We start from the raw sequence: 20,241 nt of genomic DNA, 5'->3' as shown, positions 1-20,241 counted from the left end.
AGGTGGGATGCACATTAGCCCAGAGACACCCTGGGTAATTAAGTGGACACAGTAGTCAAGTCATAGCCCAGAGACACCCCGGGTAATTAAGTAGACACAGTAGTCAAGTTATAGCCCAGAGACCAGGAGTGACAGACAAGGTAGTCTGGTTTAACCACACAGTCTCCACATTTTACTCATTAACCCGAGCGAAGGATTCACTACATGCGAGTAAAGTAAACCTAATTACGTGTCATTAGCATTCATTGATGTAATTAAGTGTCATTAGCATTCATTGATGTAATGACGTGTCATTAAAATTCATTGAGTGTGTTATAGACAAGCCTGCTGACGCTGTTGTAAAAGTAACCGACTCCAGTGGTCGGATGTATTTTTAGGACGAAGATAAGTAAAGCTCGGTTCGTGCACCAGGCGGAGTGATATTCAAAGCAAACAGTCACCCTGGTGGTAAGATAGTCACCCTGGTGGTGAGGTATCCAAACAAGCAGTCACCCTGGTGGCAAGATAGTCCAACAAACAGCCGCCTGTGATTTACGACACTTGGTGCGCGGCTGCTTGCAACTACAGTCGCTCCGACACATCGTCCACACAGACTACACCTCGACACCTTCAGGTAACCACCTCTACACCTGACCTTCACGTGACCACCTCTACACCTGTCCTACAGGTGACCACCTTCGAGTACCTTCACCGTCCTTTCTACAGTCGCTGGGTGCGGGTGGTGCTGGCGGTGGTGGAGGTTACCTGGTCAAGATGGGGTGTATATCAGGAATCGGACGTCTTGTACTTATCATCGTCAACACATTGTCGTGTGTGAGTACATCTCAACATTCACAGGTGTAATCTGTGTCACATTACACATTACACATTACACATTACACACGTCAGACTAGTGTGTGTAACGCTATTTACACGTGTATTCTACTTCACAGTATGCGCACACGGCATTTACAGACTTTTTCTACAACATCGACAAACTTATTCTGTCTCAACACCTCTGTCGATGTTTTCGATGGCCACAAACTTGTCGCAGGTGCTGTGTGTGTCATTTCTCTGCTGAATGACTTCTGTCGAATGTCTCTAGTCATTTCTCTATGACCTGTCTAATGTCTTTAGTACGGCAGCCATTTGTCAGATTGCTTGTATTGTCAGTGGGTCTTGTCTGATGTTTTCTGTACGACATGACGACAGTGGTTTATGTGGTCTGTGTAGCACTTCTTCTAATAATTTTGTTGATGATGATGATGATGATGATGATGATGATGATGATGATGATGAATAAGCACCTACTCTAGCAGGAGCAGTTGGTGGTGCACATATACAAACTCTCATGCACGCCTGAGTACATGCGTGCACGCTCGCGCGCACACACACACACAAGCAGCACGATGTGTACATGAAGAATAAACACAAGAATGTGCGCACAGCATCACACCTGACGGTGACAACAGGTCAGGGTTGGGACAAAAGGAAATAATTATATATTTGAAAGAAGAAAGAAGAAGCGAAGGTTTCTGGGGAATATGGAGGGACATCATGGCTTAGGTAAGCGGCACAGAGACAGACATAGGGCGAGGAGAGAGACAGAGAAGTGCACCAAACACAGACGACAAGCATAGACTAGAGACAGACAGCAAGCTTTGACCAGAGGGTTAGGGTTAGGACAAGAGACAGACAAGAAACATGGACAAGAGACAGAGAGCACGGACCAAAAGGAAGTCGAATCCGAGGAACGCACCGCCTTAGAGAGCCGGGGGAGGCTGGGCAGGAAGGAGCGGTGTACAGGTACAAGGTGAGTTGGCCAGGAAGGCGGGGTGGGGTGTAAGGAGGACAGTGACTTTGTAGGGCAAGTCTGCACATACACAGAGCTGATGGTGTGCAGCAAAGACACAAGTGGTGTGACAGGTTTTCTTCTCCCCGAGAATGAGACAGGAACATTGTTTACAGCGCTTTAAGGACCGTTGAAATCTCAAACTTAGATCTAAGTCCGAAGTGTGTGTGCCTCACACATCCAAAGTCCTTTTCTGACAAAAATATTTCTGCAAATGGTGAAATTCTGTCTAGTTTCATCCTGACTGCCACACACACGAAGCTAAGACTCACACAGTCATCCTAGCATACGCGCACCAGTGCACGCACACTGATTACACCACCTACACCACCACCACCACCACACACATGGCCTTGACCTTTAAGAAGCCATCTAATCAGTCACCTCACTAGGTCTCACAACGAGGTCAGTCCATGACGCCAGGCGTCGCGAAGGAGGCAAACAGTTCAGGGTGGATATCAGGGTGGATATCAGGGTGATATCGGAGTGACTGACACATTCTCCTGCCGTTGGTGAACTACCCTCCACTGCTCCCCCGACGTGTAGTAGCAATCTGTCACGTGTATCATGAGACGGGAACAGAGGGGGGAATTAAGGTTTATTTATCCAGAAGGCAAACAAACCCTGACCTGTCTCCTCCTCTGTGCCGAGCGAAGTGTGTGTCAACATGAGTGTACAGCGACACGTCATCACGTAATAAAGCTGTAATGGAGCATTACTGGGGCTACAGGACCCTCGATGTTAGCAAGGTTACTGTCCATGTTGACACTTTGCTGGAGGTCAACACAGCTTGTCTCTCTCTGACCCTCAGGGTCAATGCCACGAGTGCTGCAGGATTTATGTTAATGACAAGAGAAGTATTCCTCTCATCAAGCCTGAGTGTATGTGACGACACTTCACTACGTCTTTCCTCACGACCTCCGCTCTACGACGTTAACGTCCTTCAGCAAAAGTTACAGTAACGCTGACATCATCCGCTGTAATGCACGTTATGACGTCAGTCACCCACCACTGTACAGTAATGTAATGACGTCAATCACTCTGTAATGTGTATGTTATGACGTCAGTCACCCACGAGCTGTACTGTAATGTTATGACGTCAGTGGCGATGTAATAGTACAGGTTACGACGTGCGTCCCACGCGCTGTAGACACAAGGTAATGCTTCATGTGGAGATTGTGACAACTCACTGAAGGCAGTGGACTTTGTGACGCGCTGTGACGTGTGAGATCTGAACGAATGTCACGATAGCTAAATCTTTGTAACTCATTTAGTTTTGAAAAACTGCTGACTGTTTCATTGCAGCTGATCGGACTGGCCTTACTGGCCTGTGGGGCGGTGATCAAGTATTTTCTGGGCCAAGTCTTGAAGTCGGACATCTTCGACAAAGTCCTGGAAACAGCTTTCAAGATTTTTGTGCCCAATAACGAGGCACCAAAGACTATCGAGGTGAGAGTAAGTCGAAGACTCAAAGTCAGAAAACAAATGTGAAAGAGTGAATGAGTCCAAGACTCAATGTCAGAGAGTCAACATGTGGCCACAGGATGTTTAGTCATTGTGCAACCAAACAAAGGAATTCTCTGCCTTTCCATACCCGCCACCTACCCGCTATTAAATGCTTTACACGTGTACTGAAGACACACCTCTTCTGTCAACATTACACCTAACAACCTTTCCCATAATGCTAGTCCTTTGTCACACCCTTCCTTTTGTAATATCATGTTACTCTCAGCTCTTGGTCTTGTTCTTCGGTTCCTCTTTGTGTTTTCTCTATTTAATTTTATTCTTCGTTTAGTACGGTTATTTATTCTCTTATAGTTCGTATGTTATTTGTTTACCTGTCCCTCGTATGCTGTCCTTGCTTCCTTCTTGTTCTTAAGCGCTAAGAGCTTGGTTCTTACGAGTGTGAGTATGTGCTTTACAAATTTTGCATTTATTATTGTTATTTCTGAATCAGAAAGTCTATTTGAGAAAGTCAAATAAGTGAGAGAGTTAATGAGTGAGAGAGTCAACGTGAGAGAGTCAATAAGTGGTCAGTGAATGGGAGAATGAGCGAGAGAATGCCTCTGCATCCGTTTATGAAGCTTTTACCTGAGTTGACACCGTTATCCGACCGTTACCTGTACTACACCGCGTTCCCCTAGTTCAGGGATGGCGAACCTATGGCACGCGTGCTCAAGTGGCACGCGAAACGATTTTGTGCGGCACGCGACGACGCTGATGGATTTTTTAAAATTTCAAATTATCATAAGTAATAGCCTTCAATTTTTTCAGAAAACTGTAAATAATATTAAAGAAGTGATGTTGGATCATATTCCACATCATTTTTTCATATTACTTTTATTAACGTTTCTATAGCGGCGTCATTAAGTACACCGACTTGGCACGCAACAATTTTTATTGCTTTGAAATTGAAATAATTGGCACTCGCACTGAAAAAGATTCGAAATCCCTGCCCTACTTGACAAGACAGGAAATCACACAGTATTCACACCACTGGCCATATCCTGTCCTTATCAAATAGACAGCCACCACTTGTCGTAGTCAGCACGTCCTCTGCCATCTGCCATTTGCTTAACCCTTGACCTGTCAGCTGGCTACCACGTGCTTCACAGGCACCACGGACATGTAGATGACATGTAGAGGACGTGTAGAGGTGGATGCTGTCTGCCGAGACCAACGCGGAGCCTCCTCCAAGTTCTTCGCTGTTAGTCTCGGCGAGCCGAAACAATGAATGTGACTAAACCGGAAGCTTTGTACACACGAGCCTCGTTTTAGTAGTTAACTGGAAAAACGTCAGCAAGCATTCCAGTAATCCGTAATTTCTTAAAGTCCTTGCTCGTCGGTATCACTCAGAAACACTTTGTTATTGTGTAGCTTTGAACTCCACAGTATCATCCTTAACTACTGTTGACCGATATCAGTCTCAAACATTGACACTCTCAAACACTGTTACACATACCGTGTGACACCTGATGGGACGTGGCCAGGTGTGACAACTGTAGTCAGCAGACTTGTAGCGAGCTTCTGTCAGTTCATGTTTTATACCTCACCTCATCCTGCCAACCTTACAGGTGAGTTAGTCAGCACCGCCCACCTACTGATGTCAGGAGGTGACGTCTAGGTCAGTGGCGCCCACCTTAGATAGCATTGTATTTAATGTGACCTGACTACCTGACTACCTGACTGACCTGACTGTCCTGACTGACCTTACTACCTGACTAACTGACTGACTGACCTGACGACCTGACTGACCTGACGACCTGACTGTCATGACTGACCTAACTACCTGACTACCTGACTGACCTGACTGACCTGTGGGTTGTGATGTCATCAGTTCGGTCCGTTGACTGACGGCGTTGGCATCGCGCTGATGGTGCTGGGCTGTCTAGTCTTGGTCATCTCTCTCATCGGCATCTGTGCTGCCTGCTGCGGCTTCAAGGTTCTTCTTATACTGGTGAGAAAAATATTGTTATACTGGTGAGAAAAATATTGTTATACATGTGACAACAGTAATCATGACTCCTTACTGGTGACAAAAATATGTGTACACACGTTACAACATTAATCATGAGTCTTTAAACTGGTGATACAAATATTTTTATACCTGTGACAACAGTAATCATGACTCCGTATACAGGTGAGATAAACACACCGTGTACACTCGCTAAAACATTAACAGACTTCCTATAACCGCAAACATAATTCATTGTCCTAAGCCTGGTGATGACAGTAACTGTTATTATCTTGGTGATGAGAGGGTTAATTGCTTCTTATAGTAGAAAGAAAAAGAATGATGCAATGTAAACGATTTTTTTTTAACCGATGATCAGGACATTTACTGTCCCGCAGCCTTAATGTGCTTTGTTGAGAAGACTAAAGAAAACTTTAAAAGTTAAATAAAGCAACTATAAATAATATATAAATGTGTATTGTACAGTAATAAAGTGGAATTGCTACCGCCAGCGCAAACACACACACACACTGGGCTCAGTGTCAATAACGTGTGATGTGTGAAACGCACACTGTGAGTAAAGCTGTGATGCGTGAAATGAACAGAAGTGAATTGTGACATGCAATACGTTTCATGTTTTTCACTGACTTCAGTTCATGATCTGCGTCGGAGTCCTTGTCATCGCTCAGATCATCGTCGCCTCCGTCTTCCTTCCGAGGAACTCAAAGGTGAGACAGTCAGCAGACATAGAGACTTGTTGGTGTATTAATAATATAGAGACATAGACTTGTTAGTCTATCAACAACATAGAGGGTTGTTAGCATCATAGAGACTTGTTGGCGTATTAATAACATAGAGACATCATAGACTTGTTAGTCTATCAGCATCATAGAGACTTGTTGGCAACATAGAGGGCTGTTAGTCAGCATCGTGGAGGGTTGTTAGTCTATCAGCATCATGGTGGCTTGTTAGTTGTCAGCAGACATAGCAACGTGTCAACGGTCACTCAGAGGTTTTGTGCGGCCGTCAATAGTCGTACAGCGTTAGTTTGCTGTCGTCAGTGTTCACACGGAGGTTTGTGTGCTGTCGTCATGCTAAGCAAAGTTGTGCCCTCGTTAGTGTCCGTACACCGCGGTATAGCTCGTCAGTGTGTGTGTGTGTGTGTGTGTGTACGTGTGCGTGTACGTGTGTATGTGTATGAGTATGTGTATGTGTACGTGTGTGTGTGTACGTGCGTGTGTGTGTGTGTGTGTGTGTGTGTGTGTGTGTGTGGTGTGTGTGTGTGGTGTGTGTACGTGTGTGTATGTGTGTGTGTGTGCGTGTTGTGTGTGTGTACGTGTGTACGTGTGTGTTGTGTGTGTGCGTGTGTACGTCTGTACGTGTGTGTGTATGTGCAGGTGCATGACGCTGCCAAGGACAACCTGATAAACAAGCTCAGCACAGACTACGACCGTCAGCACATCAACTCCTTCACCATCTCCTCCGACGTCCTGTTCATGGCGGTAAGAGCAGCAGTCACAGGTGTCTAGTCCTGTGTCTAGTCTCTAGTCATGTCCTGTCCCAGGCCCTAGTTAGCGAGAAAAGGTCTGATGACCAGGGTGTCGACCATCACACGGAGAGGACGAGGACCGAGATATCAATGGCAGACGGGAGGGGATTAGGAAGGAAGAATGTGAGGGACAACGGGTGTGGGATGGGGTACAAAGCACAAAGCTGCTTATATACCTTCCACCTTCTAAAAAAATGGACTTGGTATTTAAACAAAATACTTATAGACATTTTAAAATAGTTGACTGGCTAGTGACAGAAAATAGTTACATACTTTCTAAGATAGTTGACTGGCTACTGAAAACAAATATTTGACAGACTTTGTAAAAGGATGAACTGGCTGTAGAAAAGAAATAGCTATACACCATCTTAAATTTATCACTGTGTATAGACGATAAATAATTTCAGTCCTTGTCTTCAAATCACGTGTTCGCGGTGTGTAGACACTAGACATCTTGACCACATCAAAAGTATAAACATCTTGACCACATGATGTGATCGTGATGTGTAGGACACCACAAGTATAAACATCTTGACCACATGATGTGTTGCAGGCACAGTGCTGTGGAGTGAACGGTCCTCTTGACTTTACCACACCAAGAACCTCACCTTTCAGGATCAGACCCACACTTACGTCACTCCTCTAGTGCCGCCATCTTGCTGCAAGCGACAGTACCTGGAGAGACTGGACTGGACGTGTTCAAAGAACTATGCCATGAGCTATGACCAGGTAGGTCTCAAGCGTGTGTTGTCTCTAGATGGTAGAAAGCTAAAGGTTCAACGTGCCCAGGTCACGGCTTGTGAACGACACAGCTCTCTAGTGTCCTCCTACTGTCATTTCATTCATTGGCAAATATTTTGGACGTGTGGACATTTACTGAACGATTGCATGTTGGCCATTTACTGAAAGATTATCTTTTGCCATCATTGCATAGGCTTTTGAAAGTGATTGAACTTTGCATTATTATCCATGGCATCAGCTGAGGTCACTAGTGAATGTCGGCTCCTGCACAAACATTGAGGACAGGCACCAAAACATCTTTATAGTCAGCATGGCTGTCGTTTTATTGTCAGGCTAGACTGCCAGTTAATAATGAGACTCACTACACTGGAGACACATTGCTTTCCATCTTATACTCTTCTCTTTCTTCTCCTCTCTCTCCATTCTCGATTTTCTCCTTTTTTCTTTCTTGTTCTCATTACCTCTCATCTGTGTGCGTGTATACATTGAGAGGACCAGTTAGCCCCTGTACCATCACCAACGAACCATCCACCTGATGCACGAAGAGGAATAGATAGACAGATAGTTAGCCATTGTCACCAACACAGTCATGATCTGCTGTCAAGAGTTCAGTTCTCGTCTCGCGAACGCTGTTATTTCTGTGCATGTGGCATCTGTAGACGAGGCTGACTGCTGATGTAAGTACAGTTAACTTTGTTGACACGTATTGTGCGCATGCGTGCAGGGTTGCTATGAGAAGCTGCAGGACCTGTTGGAGGAGTGGTACCCCTGGCTCATCCCCGCCATCGTCATCTCCATCCTCGTGCAGGTGACTGCGTCTTTGTCGTCTTCGTCCTCTCTCCTCTAACATCACCATCTCTGACCTGGCGCATTGTGAGACAACTTGACTGACAGCAAACTTCTCACCTTGACTGATGACCAGACGGTCGGTAGGCGGGACTGACAAGTACAGGTTACAGTCAGAAGTCGACAATTTGTAGCAGACTAGTGATTTGTGTGTGAAGGAAGCTAAGGGAGGCTATAAGATGTGAGTTTAGTGCCTTGACAGAGTGAGACTCAATGAATAGCTTCCCCTTAATTACCTGAATTTTATTTCTTTCGCCCTCCCTCAACCCACTCGCCAGCTCTCATCCCTTCTCTCTCAACCTCGAACCTGTTTGTTGAGCATCCCTCTGTCTGTTGTGCTCAAGCCGGGTGTTGGGTACCTTTCTCTACAAACACTTCTTGTAAGTCTCCAGCAGCAGCAGCAGCAGCAGCAACTCGTGTCACTATTCTCTAGAGACTAATGAGTTCCACTGTTGTCATCACCAATCGTCGTGTGATGTTCATTAATGACAAGCTCTTTATCACCTGTTGCAGGTTGGAGTTATCGGGGTGGCGGTGTTGGTGTATGTGGACAAAGGGAACGCAATCATCTAAGTGGAGGGTGGAGAAGTCTGTGATTGTTGTTACCAAGTTCCAGATAATCGTCGTCTCCACAAACGGTCGACAACGTGTGAATAAGACTTTGTTATGTTTGTTACATTTACTAACTTTACAATCAAACACAAAGACAGGTCAGCCACTGGGGGCCTGTCACACAGTAAATGGCTGAGAGTGACTCCTACAGAACAAAACACAAGGTGGTAAACACACGAGAGTAACAGACACTAACTGTGATACACACAGTGTCATACACACTGTAATACACACTGTAATTCTGTAGTAATATTACAGTGTAATACACACACAATGAGACATAACACAAGCGGGAACATATATATAGTAACCCACCCGTAATACCATAGCACAGTACACACAGTACACTAGTACACTAGTACAGTAGTACACTCAGCCTTATGTACAAACAGGGGAAAGAGCCACAGGTGCACTTGGCTCTTACAGACTCTAGGACTCGTCGTCAGGGTATCACGTGATTCCTGGCGGTGGAAAATGGGGGAACCGCTAACAGGACCCTCCCTCCCACTCGCCTAACACACACGCACACACACATGCAACCACACACACAGACACAAGCACGCACACGAACACACAACCACACACACTTCAGGCAGAATGACACACGTGTCGCATGTCACACTCCTACAGAGAGGAGGGAGACCAGTGGGGGGGAGTGCCCTCTGTTGGAGGCTGTAGGTGTTTGGCTGTAGACACTAAAGTGAAGGATGCTATGTGATCTCTCACTACCTACCCCCCTGTGTACAGTGCTACCTCGGCCCCCGACTGCTTCGTCTTTCAACATTTCGGTCCTCGACTAATATTTTCGAGAAAATTGTGTTTTGGTGCTCGACCTCTTGCTGCAAGTAGGAAAAGGAGCGAAAGTAGTAAAAGCAAAACTTTGAAATAATAGAAGAGATTGAGAAGTTATAATTGGTGTTGTTTAAGAAAAACATCAGAAAATAAACTGATTTCTTTCAGCCTGAACTCTACTGTATAGCACTACACAAAATACAAAGGAGCTCGGTACTGGAGGCTGCCGGAACCCTTAAATAAACTTTAGTTTTTTTGTCAAAAAGTTCTGGGCACTTACACTGGTCGGCACTCGACAAAGAAATGGGGGGAGGGCTGAGGTACCACTGTCTGTGAAAAGTGCACAGACAGACATATAGACACAAACATAGACACACACAGACATAGACACACACACAGACATGTAGACACACACAGACATAGACACACATAGACATAGATACACACATATAGATAGACATATAGACACACACAGAGACAGACACACACACAGACAGACATATAGACACACACAGAGACAGAAACATAGACACACACAGACATATAGACACGCACAGAGACAGACACACACACAGACAGACATAGACACACACAGAGACAGAAATATAGACACACACAGACATAGACACACACAGAGACAGACATATATAGACAGACATAGATACACACAGACAGACATAGACACATACATATAGATAGACATAGACACACACACCAAAGTTAATTAAGATTTGTTTTCTTACCTGATGTACCTCTAGAGATGTAGACATGCACTCACCCAAGTAGTTAGACGCAGACAACGAAGTTCCGGTGTACATCTCAAGTGTAGAAATGTCTTTCTGTGATATTTTCTTAAACTTTTTATTTTTCTCTCTTGATGATTGTCGAACAGAAGAACTACAGTATTTTATTGTATACACGTGAGAAATCTTATTGTTGTTTTTTGAAATAAATTATACATCAACTTCTTTTCGCTCTGTGTTTACATACCAACATACCATGATGACACATTATCTGTACTCGATGAAATTTTAACAAGAAATGCGATGAAGATGTAGTACAATGTATGTAGACAACAGCAGCTGCTGCCACAAGGTCCTGCGATGCTCACCTGTAGACGGATTTGCCTGCTTTAAAAGTCGCCATCCTGAAAATAATTATTCTCAGATTCACAAGCAATCACAGATGCTGGAGGTCAGCCCTCCACCTGTCCACTCATGCCATGTCCATGTCCACTCCATCCAACAGTTTTTCCATTATCTACTTGTAAAAAAAAATTGATGACCATCGTAACAAACTATTTACCACCCTACTGTTTTCACACCCCACATCCCTTATAAATTCCAGTCATTATTAACTTCAGCAAATGTACACCCTCAGGTGAAATAGGGACATTCGAAAAAAAGAGAAAACTTGTTTAGAAATATTAATTATCTTGTTACGATTATCGGGAGGCGCTGTACAGACACGTAGCACATATCAACTAAAATAATTACAAACAAAATTATCCTGGCAGAATCACAGACAGGTTTTAAACCTGGCCTGGTGTGCATGAGCGAACTTACCTTTCTGACTTCGCCTCAAGTTTGCCTCAGGTGAGTTCATGCTTGGCGAGCATCCATGTCGGTGTGTCGGAGCGGACTCACCTGCTTACTTACCTATCTACACTTGTCGTGCACGTCAACGTTAAGAAAAGGTCAATGCGGTGACCTCTCGTCCTTTTGCGGACGTGATGGCGATTCCCTTCCATCGTTGATTAATTAGAGACAAACAGCCAAACAAACAAACAATCAACAATCGTTTTCTTTGTGTTCGTTCACGACCGAAAACGATGTCGCAGAGATCGGCCCGAGTGTGAGGACCGAGGCAACATTCGACAAAACTGTGACAACGACAAAAATCGCACGGCCAAGGTAGAGAACTGTGCCATTGGACGTGCACAGTCACCATGGTAACACATTCCTCTCACATTCGCTCTGCTGTCAACCCTTGTGTTCAGCTCGCAAAGCTGCTAAACATGTCCAGCTCCAGGTCCACGTGTTTACAACTCGGAATAAACTAAGGGGAATTTGCCTGCCTGTAAACTCGTGGTTTATTCTGGAGTTAGTCGGTGTGTCAAGGGTCAAAGTTCACACAAGCATCATGGGAGCAGCGAGACAAGTGTCTGCCCACACTTGTTTGGGTGGAGGACATCCTCTCACAGCAACCTCTCACCTGTGAGGAGCATTTGTGACAGGCTTAATTACCTTTCGATGAGGGATAGCCAGTGTCACGTGGTACAACATACGCTAGCATGGTGGTGTCACGTGGTGTAACATTCGCTAGTGTAGTGACAGCAGTCATTGTAACGTCCTCTTTATTTCAGCGATGAAAGCAAATGCAATCTTGATGTGGGCAGTGGGCAGTCACGTGTGTGTAGAGGGAATCACGTGTCACGTGTTAGCAGTCCATGTTTTCTGTCAAGGAGAGCGACTGATTTGACAACTAACAGACTGCAGGTGGTTCCAGGTATTTTTAGGACAAAGATAAGTTTAATCCTGACACCGAGCAACCAGCGTACAGTCGACATACGCTCACAACTGACCGCGCGTGCGTTACTCGTGCAGGCCGTGACGTGACACCACACATGGAGCAGCTCTGTCTGCAGGACACTGGCAGCAGTGACGGTGCGCGTGACCTGCAGGTGTCTCGCAGGTGTGGTAGACCGGGTGGCCTGGTCAAGACCATGTGTACAGCAGGATTCCGGCGTCACCTGCTTGTCGTCATCAACACAATGTTGTGCGTGAGTACGTCACATCCTTCACTGATACGTTCACGTTACGTCATCAACATAATGCTATTTGTATGTCACATCCTTCACTGATATACTCTCTGTCACGTTACGTCATCAACACAATGCTATTTGTACGTCAAATCCTTCATTGATATACTATAGACCAGACCTGGGCAAAGGCCGGCCCGCCTACTGTCTCTGACCGGCACTCCCGCTGGCGAAGAGATAGTATATATATATATACTATATATACATATATACAGTATTGGGTAAAACTGAGTTAACTATATTAGTCCGGCCCTCTAAAACCATCCCAGTTTCTCATGCGGCCCCTTGGGAAAATTAATTGCCCACCCCTGGTATAGACCATAGTCTCTCTCTCTCTCACACACACACACACACGAACGCACCTACTACCCAGACCACTCACGCGATCATTCGTATCTCACCTGTTACGTGGAGCAGGGGACAGAAGGATCAGGGAGGTAAAGATGTTGGGGTTAGGACTACTTCCCGGAGAAAACCCTTGAGCTGAGTGAAAAATGGGTAATAAAGAGATTACAGGCACGTCAGCGGGTATACAGCTACCTGGAAGTCCCTGAGAGCGATATCGAGGGCTTAAAGACTAATCTGAATGGTTTGCGTTTTTTTCCAAATATCAGTAGATGTAGGCGATATAAACCTCACCTGTAAAGTTCAGCCTCCAAACCCCATCAGTTAATTAATTATCCGCTACGATTCGTACCTGCGACCAAGGAGCGCTGATAACAGTGTACTACGTCACACTAACGCCACACTAGTGCACCATTCACAACACCAATCAGTGTACTACGTCACAAATATACACCATTCACATTGCCAGCAGTCAACACCAATCAGTGTACTACGTCACACTAGTATACCATTCACAACACCAATCAGTGTACTACGTCACACTAGTGCACCATTCACAACACTGCCAGCAGTCAACACCAATCAGAGACAGTGAGAGACAGTTCATTATCCGGACGCTGACAGTCGGCATGTCACGTGGTTGTGACAAACTGTTGCTGTAGCCGAGACTTGCAGACTGTCAGCGTGTCAGTCCAGAGTCCAGACTGTCGCTCTGTTGGGTGTTGACAGCTGGCAGCGTTGTGAATGCTGTACCAACGTGACGTAGTTCACTGTCGGTGTGACGTAGCACAGTTAGCGGAACTCGTTGATCGCAGGTGTGAATCGCGTACGTAGCTAGCGGATAATTAACCTGCAGGTTAGCTATACATCGCTTATAACTACCGACAGCTGACAAAGCCGCAAACATGGAGGCTGGTCTGTAAGCACGTAGCTGGAGCCTAACAATGAAGCAGGTGAGGGAAGGTAAACACTCCAACTGTCACGTTCTGTGATCAGGTGCTAGTCACATCACACTCACAGTCACACTGCCAGTCACACACTCACAGTCACACACGCTCAACGAACGTCCCATGCAAGAAACGATGTCAGTCAGTCATCCTCAGCAAAGAAAGACAGACACGTATGACAGCACAGAACAAATAGGTAAGCACAGCCAGAAGAAGAAAAGAGAGAAAAAAAAGAACGAAAGCATTGAACCAGCAACCACGTTATTCACATTTTGAGTCCATTTTCTGTGAATGTCCACTTGCAGAACTGGTATTTTGTGTTTCATTGCAGCTGCTTGCAGTCGCCCTCGTGGCGTGTGGGCTTGTCCTCCGGTATTTTCTGGACGAGGTCATGAAGTCTAACGTCTTCAAGACACATCGACAAGACACCTGTAGAAATATTGCACCCATTGACCTGGCGCCCACAAGCATGGAGGTGAGAGCAGAGGGAATGTGTGTCACTGATAGCTATACACCTGTTTAGAATGTGTCACTAGCAGCTCCACAGCTGTTGGGAGTGTGTGTCACGGACAGCTCCACAGCTGTTGGGAGTGTGCGTCACTAGCAGCTCCACAGCTGTTTGGAGTGTGTCACGGACAGCTCCACAGCTGTTCGTCACTGACAGCACTATAGCTGTGGCTGGAATTTGTTTCACTGACAGCTGTACAGCTGTGTTTGAACTAGATCGAAAACACCAACAAAACTCTGAACTGAAGAAACAAATAAAATATTAGAAAAAATAATCAATAAACCAAATAATAATCTGATTAACGATACATTATAAACACTTCACCTCCCACTGTTCACGCTAGAAGTCTGTGACTACAGTTCCCTCTGTAGCAAGTTTGCTGTTGAAGTGGCCGCCGTCAGGTGAGGAGCTGCAACCAACAAACCCGACACACACGTTGCCCAGTTACCGCCCTCTACAGGCGATGACCAGCTGACGACGAACACAGACAAAGGGAGATAAAACACGACAGATGATCACATTGCTGTCTAACAATATTTTAAATTACTCATGTAATATTCTCCTACTGCTCATTCAATTGATACGAACAATCACAACAATCAACAGGCTTCACGTGAATAGCTGACACTTTTTACTCAGAAGAAGTAGATGTTTGCCGCAGCTACTCACACAACTACTCACACAGCTACTCACACAGCGACTCACACAGCTACTCACACAACTACTCACACAACTACTCACACACTACTCCACAGCTACTCACACAACTACTCACACAACTACTCACACAGCTACTCACACAACATACTCACACAACTACTCACACAGCTACTCATACTACTACTCACACAGTCGCTCACCCACGGACCACGCACACGATTGGTGTTCAGGAGATTTGTTAGTTGCGTCTCTGTGTTAATGAACATCGGCTATTATCTATTATCTAACGACGACTATCTTTATTAACTGCAGTGTATGCTTCGTCAGAAAGTAGACATGTATGATCTAATGACCACTGACCGTTGTGACGTCATCAGTTCGGCCCGCTGACTGGCGGTGTGGGTGGTGCACTGGTGGCGCTGGGCTGCTTCCTCCTCGTCATCGCCACCCTGGGGGTCTGCGCGGGGTACAGCGACTTCAAGGTTTTCCTCCTGCTGGTGAGAATAGTGACAATAATATTTAGTATGGTGTTTAAGTACTGAGTACTTGTGATAATGGTGAGAACACAACAGTACTGAGTGCTTGTGATACTGGTGACAACATGTGATACTCTGGTGTACTGAACATTAGTACTTGTGATACTGTAGTACTTGTGATACACATTAGTACTTAGTGATACTTGTGAGATTGTGAGTACCCTTGTCTGTGAGAACTAGACAACTTAGTACTTTGTCTGTCTTGTGATTTCGCTTGTGATGTGACAAAAGTACTGCTGTGTTGATACTGTGACAAATACTGATCGCTTGTGAAAAGTAATACTGGTTGAAACTTAGGGGAAAACTTCATGACATGCATGTTGTCCTTTATATGATACTGGTACACAGACTGGTGATCTGTGACAGTAGTGATTATGAGTACTTGTGTTGTACAACGTGAGCTAGTACTTGTGATTAGTAAACATACGTCACATTGCGTATACAGACCATGTGACCATTAGTACTTGTGATACTCTGACTTGTGATACATGTCTGTGACACAGTATGATGTACTTCATCGGCGTCCTCGTCGTCGCTCAGGTTATCGTCGCCTCTGTCTTCCTGCCGCGGAACTCACCGGTGAGTCTGTCAGCATTCACACACTTGTGAGTCTGTCATCATTCACACACCATTCTTGTGTCATCATTCACACCTTGTGAGCTTGTCATCGAGTTGTTTGTTGTTGTCTGGGCTCTCGTTAACAGTTGATCGATTCCTGATCCGCTCTAATCAATGTCAATGTCCGACAGATTTATGCTTTCATCAATGATCATCAACAGCTTTTGTGCTCCCGTTAATAGTTGTACACAATTGCTGTACTTTCATTAGTCTTTATGTACAAATGTTGAGCTCGTGCATCCATTCATACACAGTCGGTGTGTCGTCATCAGTGTTTGTACCTGTCCTCGGCAATACACTGTCTCATACTTGTCAGCAGATACACGACAAAGCCAAGGAGGTTCTCAAGAAGAAGATGAACACTGACTATGACCTTCAACAAAACAACACATTCCTGTTGTCCTCCAGCATCCTCTTCATGGCGGTAAGAGCAGCAGACGCAGGTCATCGCTGTTAAAAGTGTTTTAGCAACTCCAGGTGACAAGAGATAACCTCATTAAACTTTCTCGTCCACCTCATGGAGATGACTTGCAAGAAAGTTTCTAAGTTGCCTTCTTTAAAAACACTTTCAAGTTGTAGAAATTCAGCGAGCGCCTGGTGGACTCAAAGGATGGGAATCTTGTATTTACTCGAAGATTTCATGCCTCGTGAAGTTAGAAACTAGTTGAGATGTACAGACTGACAGGGTGTCGGGTATCGCACACAGGGCAGGGTGGACTCACAACGTCTCACCATTTTATTCACATCACGTGTTCACCTCAGTCTGACAGTCGCACAACAATCGTCACACTGACATACAGAGGGGCCTGCACGTGATGCTGTAGGTACCATGTACGTGATGTTTGAGGCAGTGTGTACGTGATGTTGTGCACACAGTTTACGTGATGCTGTAGGCACAGTTTACGTCATGCTGTAGGCACAGTTTACGTCATGCTGCAGGCACAGTTTACGTGATGTTGTAGGCACATTTTACGTCATATTGTAGGCACAGTTTACGTCATGTTATAGACACAGTTAACGTCATGCTGCAGGCACAGTTTACGTGATGTTGTAGGCACATTTTACGTCATATTGTACGCACAGTTTACGTCATGTTATAGACACAGTTAACGTCATGCTGTAGGCACAGTTTACGTCATGTTGTAGGCACAGTTTACGTCATGCTGTAGGCACAGTTTACGTCATGTTGTAGGCTCAGTGCTGTGGCGTCAACAGCAGTCACGACTTCAACGACCCCAACAAGCTCAACTTTTCGCGCAACATGAACATCACTCCCCAGGTCCCGCCATTCTGCTGTAAGAGGGAGTACCTCAAGATGTCGGACTGGACTTGTACTTCCAGCGACAACAAGCATTACACCCAGGTGAGTCACATGATGGGGCTACTAGCGGCTAGTCTTAAGTGGGTGTCTATAGTCTATAGTCTATAGTCGTATAAACTATCCTCACACATAGTCTATAGTCTATAGTCTATAGCTAGTCGTATAAACTGTCCCCACACACAGTCTTGAGTGGGTGTCTATAGTCTGTAGCTAGTCGTATATCCTCACACATATCGTATGTCCTCACACATAGTCTATAGTCTATAGTCTGTAGCTAGTCGTATAAACTGTCCTCACACATAGTCCCAACAAAAACTTTCTCTGAGACATGTCGAACGGTGCGAAAAAAAAGTCGCTAAGCCTTCCAACCTTCTGTACTCCATTTTCTCTTCCTTCTAATCCTCTCTCATCCCGTTTATGCTATTCTACCTCCCCCTCTCTCTGTCTGTTCCCTGTATCTGATTTCCCCTTTCTTTTTCTCTCTCGCTCATTCTCTCGTTCATCCTTTCCTCCTCCCCCTTCTCTATATTTTTTTCATCATTTTTCTCTCCCCTCTCATCTCTTTGTCCAATCATTTCTCTCCGTCTTTCTCCTTTTCTGTTTACCCCACTGTTCTCTTCATTCCTGTGTAGTGCGCAAGCACCTACTGCTATACAGACAAGACGTTTAACTGTGGGTGGGTTGGTTGACAGGGTGGACAGGGTGTATGGACAAGTACAGTTCACTTAGGGTCAGTGCTGACACGTATTGTGCGCATGCGTGCAGGGTTGCTATGAGAAGCTGCAGGACCTGTTGGAGGAGTGGTACCCCTGGCTCATCCCCGCCATCGTCATCTCCCTCCTCGTACAGGTGACCACGACATTGTCGCCTTCGTCCTCTGACTAAAATCTAGCATCGTATTCTGACAGTCAGACATGTCACCTGACAGTCACGTGACTTACCTGTCATCATAACTCATGACCTTTGTTACTGTTTACTAGACGGTAAGAAAGAGCGATTGCTGTGGACACAAGCATCATGAAGGAAATGAAGGGAGGCTACCAAATGCGAGCTAACTCCTTCCTTCCCTACAATAAAATGGAGGAGTAGTGTCCCTTCAATAAATCTTTCCTTCACTCCTTCTCTCTGCCTCTCTTGTAGTCTGCTTGTTGTCAGCATCTGTCCGCTGTGCTGGAGATGATTCTGTTGAGGTTTTACGGACTGTGTAGCCAATGGTTGTTTACTGTTGTCTTCACACTCTGTTGATGTTTACATAATGACATGCGCTGTGTTTGTGCAGGTAGGAGCTGTCGGTCTGACCCTCCTGGTGTACCACGATAAGGCCACGTGATCATGTCAGCTGAAGATGGAGGAATATGTGATGCTGTTACCAAGCTCCAGATGACATGTGAAAAGACTTTTGCTTCGTTTGCTATAAGTTCTACACTTGTCATTATTTCCCTTTCCACAAATGTTCTCAGCAGTTCATGTAGGTGTGAAAAGGTTTAAATATTTTCGATCTGAAATTGTTTTTAAATCCTTGCTAAAACCAAATCCTTTTTAAAGTTTCCCTTGTGTCCCTGCTTGCTTTTCCTGGACATTTGTTGTACAGTGTATGTGTATGTGTGTGTGTATATGTGTATGTGTGTATGTGTGTGTGTGTGTGTGTGTGTCTATGTCTATCTCTATGTGTATGTTTGTGTCTATATGTCTATGTGTATGTGTATGTGTATATGTGTATGTGTGTGTGTGTGTGTGTGTGTGTGTGTGTGTGTATGTGTATGTGTATGTGTGTGTATGTGTATATGTGTGTGTATGTGTATGTGTGTATATGTGTATGTGTGTGTGTGTGTATGTGTATATGTATGTGTGTATGTGTATGTGTATGTGTATGTGTATGTGTATATGTATGTGTGTATGTGTATGTGTATGTGTATGTGTATGTGTTTGTGTATGTCTGTGTTTGTGTCTGTGTATGTGTATGTGTATGTGTGTATATGTGTGTGTGTGTATGTGTATGTGTGTGTGTATGTGTATATGTGTGTGTGTGTGTCTGTGTATGTGTATGTGTATGTGTATGTGTATGTGTATGTGCAGGCCCGTTCTTACCCCCCGCGGGGCCCGAGGCATAGGGTATGTGCGGGGCCCTTGACACCACGATCGCCACGGTTGTTATTTAATGAAATGTGCGGGGGCCCTAGGCAGATGCCTCGTCTGCCTGCCCCTAAGCACGGCCCTGTGTATGTCTGTGTGTGTGTGTGTGTGTGTGTATGTGTATGTGTGTATGTGTATGTGTATGTGTATGTGTATGTGTGTATGTGTGTATGTGTATGTGTATGTCTATGTCTATGTCTATGTCTATGTCTATGTGTATGTCTATATGTCTATGTGTATGTATGTGTATGTGTCTGTGTCTGTGTATGTGTATATGTGTGTGTGTATGTGGATGTGTATGTGTATGTCTATGTCTATGTGTATGTGTGTGTACAGTGTCATCATGAGAGAAAGAAAGATGCCTTCCCTAGTCACCCTCCATAAATAAAGATCGTCTCACTTCCTACAACAGCCTCCTGTGGTTGTGTCAGCAAACAATCTTCTGTCTGTAAAATCCTTGTTTCTTCTGTTACCTTGTGAATACATATTTGTCATTTGTCAAACGCATGCATCGCTCCCCATGCGAA

The 20,241-nt window shown here is 45.0% G+C and overlaps 2 protein-coding genes across 2 annotated transcripts; both read left to right on the top strand.

Annotated features, from left to right (window-relative positions):
• Positions 1–551: 551 nt before the first annotated feature.
• On the top strand, positions 552–10,257 carry LOC112569143. The gene is made up of 8 exons (XM_025246843.1): positions 552–813; positions 3,137–3,280; positions 5,169–5,288; positions 5,939–6,013; positions 6,683–6,787; positions 7,388–7,563; positions 8,300–8,383; positions 8,935–10,257. Exons 1-6 carry the CDS (start codon positions 754–756, stop codon positions 7,478–7,480), a joined length of 597 nt encoding a protein of 198 aa, XP_025102628.1. The 5' UTR covers positions 552–753; the 3' UTR covers positions 7,481–7,563; positions 8,300–8,383; positions 8,935–10,257.
• A 2,144-nt stretch (positions 10,258–12,401) lies between these two features.
• Positions 12,402–19,180, top strand: LOC112567507 (tetraspanin-9-like). The gene is made up of 9 exons (XM_025244200.1): positions 12,402–12,607; positions 14,270–14,413; positions 15,484–15,603; positions 15,773–15,795; positions 16,146–16,221; positions 16,580–16,684; positions 17,453–17,623; positions 18,347–18,430; positions 18,861–19,180. The coding sequence occupies exons 1-9, from the start codon at positions 12,452–12,454 to the stop codon at positions 18,909–18,911; spliced, it is 930 nt and encodes a 309-aa protein (XP_025099985.1). The 5' UTR covers positions 12,402–12,451; the 3' UTR covers positions 18,912–19,180.
• The last annotated feature ends 1,061 nt before the right edge of the window (positions 19,181–20,241 follow it).

The sequence above is a fragment of the Pomacea canaliculata genome, linkage group LG7 (assembly GCF_003073045.1).
Source record: "Pomacea canaliculata isolate SZHN2017 linkage group LG7, ASM307304v1, whole genome shotgun sequence".
Taxonomy (NCBI): domain Eukaryota; kingdom Metazoa; phylum Mollusca; class Gastropoda; order Architaenioglossa; family Ampullariidae; genus Pomacea; species Pomacea canaliculata.
Note: the sequence above shows the minus strand (reverse complement) of the source record. Positions and strands in the feature narration are given on the sequence as shown.